The sequence below is a fragment of the Notolepis coatsorum genome (assembly GCF_963971535.1).
Source record: "Notolepis coatsorum genome assembly, contig: SUPER_15_unloc_1, whole genome shotgun sequence".
In the NCBI taxonomy this organism is placed as follows: Eukaryota; Metazoa; Chordata; class Actinopteri; order Aulopiformes; family Paralepididae; genus Notolepis; species Notolepis coatsorum.
In genome coordinates, this window is record NW_028174866.1 from 2,316,317 (window position 1) to 2,326,025 (window position 9,709).

Consider the following 9,709-nt stretch of genomic DNA (forward strand, 5'->3'; position numbering starts at 1 on the left):
ACGTCCAATGTGGAGAGATGATAAGAGACCATAGCCGATTAAATTAAGTCTGATCTGGCAGTGATGATTGACGGGGACACGGACACTTCTAACGTTCAGCCATGCATTAGGTGAGTCGCCCACTATTCAAGGTTCCCCGTATGAAAGTGGCTCGTTTTGCATAGTATTACATTCCTCTTCTATAAACAATCAAAGTCCTACTGTAAGAGCCTCATACGGGTCAATTAAACCTTTTTGATTAGTCTTTCCTTCGAGCTAAATTGAACTGAACATTTCACTGTCAAAAGCGCAAACTTAAACAAGGTTGCTTCGCAACCAGTGATGCCACAGATTACTTGTAAAAGTAATCCGATTACTGATTACTGATTACTCCTTTAAAAAGTAATCCAAGTTACTTTACTGATTACTTGATTATCAGAGTAACTTAGTTACTTTGAAAGTAACTAGGTTACGAAGTCGTCGTTCCCCCAACAGTTTTTTTTAAACGCTTTATTGAAAGTGCATAAATTGTTTTTAACTTGTTTCTCTGCACATAACGTAAATTGTTAAACTAGTGCTTCAGCTTCTGTACCATCAAGTATGGTAAAGCAACAGTCTATGATGCTCACAGCATTAGAGCAGCCAGCCAGTGGTTTTACAAAACCAGTGTATCCATTCACATCTAACAAATGCAGGCTGAACTATTCAATTATATCAACTGTAACTATTAAATTGTTTTTATAAATGTCTCTCTATAAACATACAAGCAGTCTCTCTTTAACATGTAAATTAACTGTAAATCTGGCAAATAAGAGCTTTCTCTCTCTCTCTCTCTCTCTCTCTCTCTCTCTCTCTCTCACCCCTCTCTCTCTCTCTCTCTCTCTCTCTCTCTCTCACCCCTCTCTCTCTCTCTCTCTCTCTCTCACCCCATGCCTCTTTCTCTCCAACCCCACCCAGACAGCCTACATCTCTAATATAATAATAATAATAATAATAATAATAATAATAATAATAATAATAATAATAATAATAATAATTATTATTATTATTATTATAATATAATCCCTTCTCTCCCTCTCTGTGTGTATGTGTGTGCGCGTGTGTGCGTGTGCTTGTGCTTGTGTGTGTGTGTGTGTGTGTGTGTGTGTGTGTGTGTCTCTCTCCCCTCTCTCTGTCACTCGTGTTCTCCCACCTGAAGAACTGTGGGAGAGCATTAGAGCAGCCAGCCAGTGGTTTTACAAAACCAGTGTATCCATTCACATCTAACAAATGCAGGCTGAACTATTCAATTATATCAACTGTAACTATTAAATTGTTTTTATAAATGTCTCTCTAGTCTTCTTGCGGTTTCACTTCGTTTAGACAAGCGTTTTGGGGTGGAATTCTCAGACGAATGCAGACGAGGCTGTAACAACGGAGCCCTGCTGTCAGACGATTGGCGCATATGTCACATGACGTGCTGTGAAGACCCGCCCTACTCTGCCTCTGATTCGCAGACTGTGGATGGGGAATGTGATTGGGCCAAAGCAGAGTCACTCACAGACAGAGAGTCCAGTCACGCCGCGAGGACACATTCTTGTGTAACCCTTTCACTGCCACACCACGTCACTCCCAAATAAGAAAAACAGCTCAAAAATGTATTTTTGACTGTCGAAAACGAAATAAAATACTGCATTCCGCATGCATTATGAATTTATGATGAGATAGTAACGAAATAGTAATGCACAGCCACTTGGACAAGTAACTGCAATCAGATTACTGGCTTTTAAAGATTAACGCGTTAGATTACTATTTTCGGGGGAAAGTAATCAGATTACAATAACGCGTTACTTAGTAACGCGTTACCGGCATCACTGTTCGCAACACTGTTTTCAAAATAAAGGTCACATATACAAATACCTCTCAATTCTTATTAAAAAAAAGTCCATACATACATAAAACATTAATTGGCATAGATCTCTATAAACGGCTATACATTTCTCATTTAGGGGCAAGTGTGCCCCTAGTGAAAAATCTTAGCGTACAGCCCTGCTAATGTACAGTCTCCTCCCCATATGTATATACTCTCTGTTAGGATCTATGGGTAACAGTACTGTATATTTGCATATCGTATGTCACAAATGTAACATTACTATATAGTTTCAAGTTTCTTTAATAGTTGTCGTACAGAATACATTTATACAAAATGCTTCTTTCTGTTACATACCTGTAGTACTGTATGTCATGTATGTCACTATGAATTGAAAATGGGGGACCCTGATGTAAACAAGATGAACGTCTTTCTCTGGTCTGCATCCCCTTAACAATTGTGTGTATTGAGCTGTACTGTATTGTACCCATTCTGCAATATGTTAAATATTGATTGATTGATTGTTATTAACAGATTGCAGAATGGGTACAATACAGTACAGCTCAATACACACAGTTCAATACACACAATTGTTAAGGGGATGCAGACCAGAGAAATACTTTCGTCTTGTTTACATCAGGGTCCCCCATTTTCAATGCATCATAACATATGACACACATGACATACAGATAGACGGTACTGCTACATCTATACATTTATGACATACCAGATTTACAAATACAGTATTGTTTGTGATACAAAAATAGTCTAAAAAAGAGAGTATATACATTTGATGAAGAAACTGTACATTGGAGGAGGTTGGGTGGAGGGGGGGGGGTAACTGTACATTGGATTATCGACGAAACCGAAACAAGTAGGCTCCCTTAAAACGCTAACACTATACAAAAAAAATACAGTGGAGGTTAAAATAATATTATGACTTGGCCTGGGAAAAAAAACTTCAGTCAGGAGATTTTTTTTTGCTTTAATCCCTGTGTCAGTAGTATGTCCTAGCCTGTGTGTCTGTAGTATGTCCTAGCCTGTGTGTCAGTAGTATGTCCTAGCCTGTGTGTCTGTAGTATGTCCTAGCCTGTGTGTCAGTAGTATGTCCTAGCCTGTGTGTCTGTAGTATGTCCTAGCCTGTGTGTCAGTAGTATGTCCTAGCCTGTGTGTCTGTAGTATGTCCTAGCCTGTGTCTGTAGTATGTCCTAGCCTGTGTGTCTGTAGTATGTCCTAGCCTGTGTGTCAGTAGTATGTCCTAGCCTGTGTGTCTGTAGTATGTCCTAGCCTGTGTGTCTGTAGTATGTCCTAGCCTGTGTGTCTGTAGTATGTCCTAGCCTGTGTGTCTGTAGTATGTTCTAGCCTGTGTGTCTGTAGTATGTCCTAGCCTGTGTCTGTAGTATGTCCTAGCCTGTGTGTCTGTAGTATGTCCTAGCCTGTGTGTCTGTAGTATGTCCTAGCCTGTGTGTCTGTAGTATGTCCTAGCCTGTGTGTCTGTAGTATGTCCTAGCCTGTGTGTGTCTGTAGTATGTCCTAGCCTGCGTGTCTGTAGTATGTCCTAGCCTGTGTGTCAGTAGTATGTTCTAGCCTGTGTGACTGTAGTATGTCCTAGCCTGTGTGTCTGTAGTATGTCCTAGCCTGTGTGTCAGTAGTATGTCCTAGCCTGTGTGTCAGTAGTATGTCCTAGCCTGTGTGTCTGTAGTATGTCCTAACCTGCCTGTGTGTCAGTAGTATGTCCTAGCCTGTGTGTCAGTAGTATGTCCTAGCCTGTGTGTCAGTAGTATGTCCTAGCCTGTGTGTCTGTAGTATGTCCTAGCCTGTGTCAGTAGTATGTCCTAGCCTACATGTGTGTCTGTAGTATGTTCTAGCCTGTGTGTCTGTAGTATGTCCTAGCCTGTGTGTCTGTAGTATGTCCTAGCCTGTGTGTCAGTAGTATGTCCTAGCCTGCCTGTGTGTCTGTAGTATGTCCTAGCCTGTGTGTCTGTAGTATGTCCTAGCCTGTGTCTGTAGTATGTCCTAGCCTGTGTGTCTGTAGTATGTCCTAGCCTGTGTGTCAGTAGTATGTCCTAGCCTGTGTGTCTGTAGTATGTCCTAGCCTGTGTGTCTGTAGTATGTCCTAGCCTGTGTGTCTGTAGTATGTCCTAGCCTGTGTGTCTGTAGTATGTCCTAGCCTGTGTGTCTGTAGTATGTCCTAGCCTGTGTGTCTGTAGTATGTCCTAGCCTGTGTGTCTGTAGTATGTCCTAGCCTGTGTGTCAGTAGTATGTCCTAGCCTGTGTGTCTGTAGTATGTCCTAGCCTGTGTGTCTGTAGTATGTTCTAGCCTGTGTGTCTGTAGTATGTCCTAGCCTGTGTGTCAGTAGTATGTCCTAGCCTGTGTGTCTGTAGTATGTCCTAGCCTGTGTCAGTAGTATGTCCTAGCCTGTGTGTCTGTAGTATGTCCTAGCCTACGTGTCTGTAGTATGTCCTAGCCTACGTGTCTGTAGTATGTCCTAGCCTGTGTGTCAGTAGTATGTCCTAGCCTGTGTGTCAGTAGTATGTCCTAGCCTGTGTGTCAGTAGTATGTCCTAGCCTGTGTGTCTGTAGTATGTCCTAGCCTGTGTCAGTAGTATGTCCTAGCCTGTGTGTCTGTAGTATGTCCTAGCCTGTGTGTCTGTAGTATGTCCTAGCCTGTGTGTCTGTAGTATGTCCTAGCCTGTGTGTCAGTAGTATGTCCTAGCCTGTGTGTCTGTAGTATGTCCTAGCCTGTGTGTCTGTAGTATGTCCTAGCCTGTGTGTCTGTAGTATGTCCTAGCCTGTGTGTCTGTAGTATGTCCTAGCCTGTGTGTCTGTAGTATGTTCTAGCCTGTGTGTCTGTAGTATGTCCTAGCCTGTGTCTGTAGTATGTCCTAGCCTGTGTGTCTGTAGTATGTCCTAGCATGTGTGTCTGTAGTATGTTCTAGCCTGTGTGTCTGTAGTATGTCCTAGCCTGTGTGTCTGTAGTATGTCCTAGCCTGTGTGTGTCTGTAGTATGTCCTAGCCTGCGTGTCTGTAGTATGTCCTAGCCTGTGTGTCAGTAGTATGTTCTAGCCTGTGTGTCTGTAGTATGTCCTAGCCTGTGTGTCTGTAGTATGTCCTAACCTGCCTGTGTGTCAGTAGTATGTCCTAGCCTGTGTGTCAGTAGTATGTCCTAGCCTGTGTGTCAGTAGTATGTCCTAGCCTGTGTGTCTGTAGTATGTCCTAGCCTGTGTGTCAGTAGTATGTCCTAGCCTACATGTGTGTCTGTAGTATGTTCTAGCCTGTGTGTCTGTAGTATGTCCTAGCCTGTGTGTCTGTAGTATGTCCTAGCCTGTGTGTCAGTAGTATGTCCTAGCCTGCCTGTGTGTCTGTAGTATGTCCTAGCCTGTGTGTCTGTAGTATGTCCTAGCCTGTGTGTCAGTAGTATGTCCTAGCCTGTGTGTCTGTAGTATGTCCTAGCCTGTGTGTCTGTAGTATGTCCTAGCCTGTGTGTCAGTAGTATGTCCTAGCCTGTGTGTCTGTAGTATGTCCTAGCCTGTGTGTCTGTAGTATGTCCTAGCCTGTGTGTCTGTAGTATGTCCTAGCCTGTGTGTCTGTAGTATGTCCTAGCCTGTGTGTCTGTAGTATGTCCTAGCCTGTGTGTCAGTAGTATGTCCTAGCCTGTGTGTCTGTAGTATGTCCTAGCCTGTGTGTCTGTAGTATGTTCTAGCCTGTGTGTCTGTAGTATGTCCTAGCCTGTGTGTCAGTAGTATGTCCTAGCCTGTGTGTCTGTAGTATGTCCTAGCATGTGTGTCAGTAGTATGTCCTAGCCTGTGTGTCTGTAGTATGTCCTAGCCTACGTGTCTGTAGTATGTCCTAGCCTACGTGTCTGTAGTATGTCCTAGCCTGTGTGTCAGTAGTATGTCCTAGCCTGTGTGTCAGTAGTATGTCCTAGCCTGTGTGTCAGTAGTATGTCCTAGCCTGTGTGTCTGTAGTATGTCCTAGCCTGTGTGTCTGTAGTATGTCCTAGCCTGTGTGTCAGTAGTATGTCCTAGCCTGTGTGTCAGTAGTATGTCCTAGCCTGTGTGTCAGTAGTATGTCCTAGCCTGTGTGTCTGTAGTATGTCCTAGCCTGTGTGTCTGTAGTATGTCCTAGCCTGTGTGTCAGTAGTATGTCCTAGCCTGTGTGTCAGTAGTATGTCCTAGCCTGTGTGTCTGTAGTATGTCCTAGCCTGTGTGTCTGTAGTATGTCCTAGCCTGTGTGTCAGTAGTATGTCCTAGCCTGTGTGTCAGTAGTATGTCCTAGCCTGTGTGTCTGTAGTATGTCCTAGCCTGTGTGTCTGTAGTATGTCCTAGCCTGTGTGTCTGTAGTATGTTCTAGCCTGTGTGTCTGTAGTATGTCCTAGCCTACGTGTCAGTAGTATGTCCTAGCCTACGTGTCAGTAGTATGTCCTAGCCTGTGTGTCAGTAGTATGTCCTAGCCTGTGTGTCTGTAGTATGTCCTAGCCTGCGTGTCAGTAGTATGTCCTAGCCTGTGTGTCTGTAGTATGTCCTAGCCTGTGTGTCTGTAGTATGTCCTAGCCTGTGTGTCAGTAGTATGTCCTAGCCTGTGTGTCTGTAGTATGTCCTAGCCTACGTGTCAGTAGTATGTCCTAGCCTGTGTGTCTGTAGTATGTCCTAGCCTGTGTGTCAGTAGTATGTCCTAGCCTGTGTGTCAGTAGTATGTCCTAGCCTGTGTGTCTGTAGTATGTCCTAGCCTGTGTGTCAGTAGTATGTCCTAGCCTGTGTGTCTGTAGTATGTCCTAGCCTGTGTGTCAGTAGTATGTCCTAGCCTGTGTGTCTGTAGTATGTCCTAGCCTGTGTGTCAGTAGTATGTCCTAGCCTGTGTGTCTGTAGTATGTCCTAGCCTGTGTGTCTGTAGTATGTCCTAGCCTGTGTGTCTGTAGTATGTCCTAGCCTGTGTGTCTGTAGTATGTTCTAGCCTGTGTGTCAGTAGTATGTCCTAGCCTCCACACTGGGGCAAATCTAACACTAGTTAACTGAAACAGAAAATGTCCGCAATGCAAGTGGAATTAAACTGAGGCCTTTTTTTATACATTTTCACTAGGATTGCTGACACATTTCTGCTGCCAGTGTTAGATGTACTTTATTAGATGGACTGAAATGACTTAAAAAAAGGACCACTTCTCTCTTAACTGCCACTGTTGTTCGTTTGTTCCTTGCAGCTGATGAGCGAGAAGAAGGACGTCGTGAAGAAGTCTCCGTTGATAGAAACCACGACCACGGGCGATAATAATCAAAAACCACTCAAGAGGTAAAGTCACTCCGTGAATTTTTTTTTTTTACATTTGATAAACCTCTCCTTGCAGCGTTTGTCCTGCAAAAGAGAATTTCAAGGCAGCCGTCCCAGTCGATTCCTGGGCCGTCTGGGTAGAAAACATGCGCTTGTCTGCAAAAACATAATATTTGTACAGTGTTGGACAACTCCACCGGTGTTGCTTTGATTTAATAATAACGTGCGATAACGGTAGTAGTCCAACACGGCGCTGCAGCGCACAGATGGCCGACACACAGGAACACACACACACACACACACACACACACACGTAAGATGGGCGACACAGGAACACACACACATGCATTGGGTCGCAGATTAAATGTCTTGCTGCACTTGACCCATTCCGTTCATTGACAAATAAAAAATTTAATGGTAATGTCAGACTTAAAGGGGAACTATCTTATAAATGGCCTTTTTGAGTGTTTAGCATTGTTTCCTAGCTATGTGGACTTATATTAATATGATCTATGTCTCTAATTCCCATATTGGCGCATTCTTCCAATTCTCCTCTCACAATATTCACCCTCACTGAACTGAGTCGTCTGAAAATGTGCTGATTTGTGATGTCAGAGAGACACCGCTGCATGAGACTGCTGAGACTCACACACACTCCACACAGTTACCACAGTGGTTGGAGCCCATGAGGCTCAAAACGGCTTAAGATCTTGAGGTCGAAAAATGCTGTTTTTGAGGACTTGATTAGAAATACAAAACAATGAATACATTTTTTTTTAAATTACAGAGGTGTTCCATAAACTCACAGGAATTGTGTAAAAGTGCCCAAATAGTGAAAGAAATAGTAAAATAGTTCCCCTTAAAAACGAAAGGTGAAATGATTTGGCTGATATATATATTTGATCCAATGACCTGCATGCACTCACTTTGCTATAAATCTGCACATCCATACATTGCATGCGTATGAGTGTGAACCAGGTTGATCTATAACGGGCCGTCGTCCAAGCTCCAGCTCGGTGCGTAGCGCACACGGAGACACGCCTAGATACAAGAAGAGCCGTCGGCTACATAAAACTATGTGTATTTCGTCTACATAGAACACGTTGAAAATGATGAGAGCAATTGATTACGGTATGCTACGGAATGCCCAGAGTGTTTGCTTTATAGCACGCAATGGTAAATGGACTGCATTTTAATATAGTAGCTTTTATCCAAAGCGCTTTACAACTTATGCCTCACATTCACTCACTCACCATGCAAGGTGCCGCCCTGCTGGCTGGGAGCAGCGTTACGGGGTTAAGTGTCTCGCTGGGAGCAGCGTTACGGGGTTAAGTGTCTCGCTGGGAGCAGCGTTACGGGGTTAAGTGTCTCGCTGGGAGCAGCGTTACGGGGTTAAGTGTCTCGCTGGGAGCAGCGTTACGGGGTTAAGTGTCTCACTGGGAGCAGTCTTACGGGGTTAAGTGTCTCGCTGGGAGCAGTCTTACGGGGTTAAGTGTCTCGCTGGGAGCAGCGTTACGGGGTTAAGTGTCTCGCTGGGAGCAGCGTTACGGGGTTAAGTGTCTCGCTGGGAGCAGTCTTACGGGGTTAAGTGTCTCACTGGGAGCAGTCTTACGGGGTTAAGTGTCTCACTGGGAGCAGCGTTACGGGGTTAAGTGTCTCGCTGGGAGCAGTCTTACGGGGTTAAGTGTCTCGCTGGGAGCAGTCTTACGGGGTTAAGTGTCTCGCTGGGAGCAGTCTTACGGGGTTAAGTGTCTCGCTGTGAGCAGCTTTACGGGGTTAAGTGTCTCGCTGGGAGCAGCGTTACGGGGTTAAGTGTCTCGCTGGGAGCAGTCTTACGGGGTTAAGTGTCTCGCTGGGAGCAGTCTTACGGGGTTAAGTGTCTCGCTGGGAGCAGTCTTACAGGGTTAAGTGTCTCGCTGGGAGCAGTCTTACGGGGTTAAGTGTCTCGCTGGGAGCAGTCTTACGGGGTTAAGTGTCTCGCTGGGAGCAGTCTTACGGGGTTAAGTGTCTCGCTGGGAGCAGTCTTACGGGGTTAAGTGTCTCGCTGGGAGCAGTCTTACGGGGTTAAGTGTCTCGCTGGGAGCAGTCTTACGGGGTTAAGTGTCTCGCTGGGAGCAGTCTTACGGGGTTAAGTGTCTCGCTGGGAGCAGTCTTACAGGGTTAAGTGTCTCGCTGGGAGCAGTCTTACGGGGTTAAGTGTCTCGCTGGGAGCAGTCTTACGGGGTTAAGTGTCTCGCTGGGAGCAGTCTTACGGGGTTAAGTGTCTCGCTGGGAGCAGTCTTACGGGGTTAAGTGTCTCGCTGGGAGCAGTCTTACGGGGTTAAGTGTCTCGCTGGGAGCAGTCTTACGGGGTTAAGTGTCTCGCTGGGAGCAGTCTTACGGGGTTAAGTGTCTCGCTGGGAGCAGCTTTACGGGGTTAAGTGTCTCGCTGGGAGCAGCGTTACGGGGTTAAGTGTCTCGCTGGGAGCAGTCTTACGGGGTTAAGTGTCTCGCTGGGAGCAGTCTTACGGGGTTAAGTGTCTCGCTGGGAGCAGTCTTACGGGGTTAAGTGTCTCGCTGGGAGCAGTCTTACGGGGTTAAGTGTCTCGCTGGGAGCAGTCTTACGGGGTTAAGTGT

General features: G+C 45.3%; 1 protein-coding gene across 3 annotated transcripts in view; it reads left to right on the forward strand.

Annotated features, from left to right (window-relative positions):
* ppp1r12a (protein phosphatase 1, regulatory subunit 12A) overlaps window positions 1-9,709 on the forward strand; it is a 104,202-nt gene that overhangs the window by 43,162 nt on the left and 51,331 nt on the right. For all 3 annotated transcript variants that reach the window (XM_084338449.1, XM_084338451.1, XM_084338450.1), the window contains exon 6: window positions 7,026-7,114. In XM_084338449.1, coding sequence (XP_084194575.1) covers window positions 7,026-7,114 — 89 coding nt within the window. The remainder of the gene's footprint in view (window positions 1-7,025; window positions 7,115-9,709) is intronic.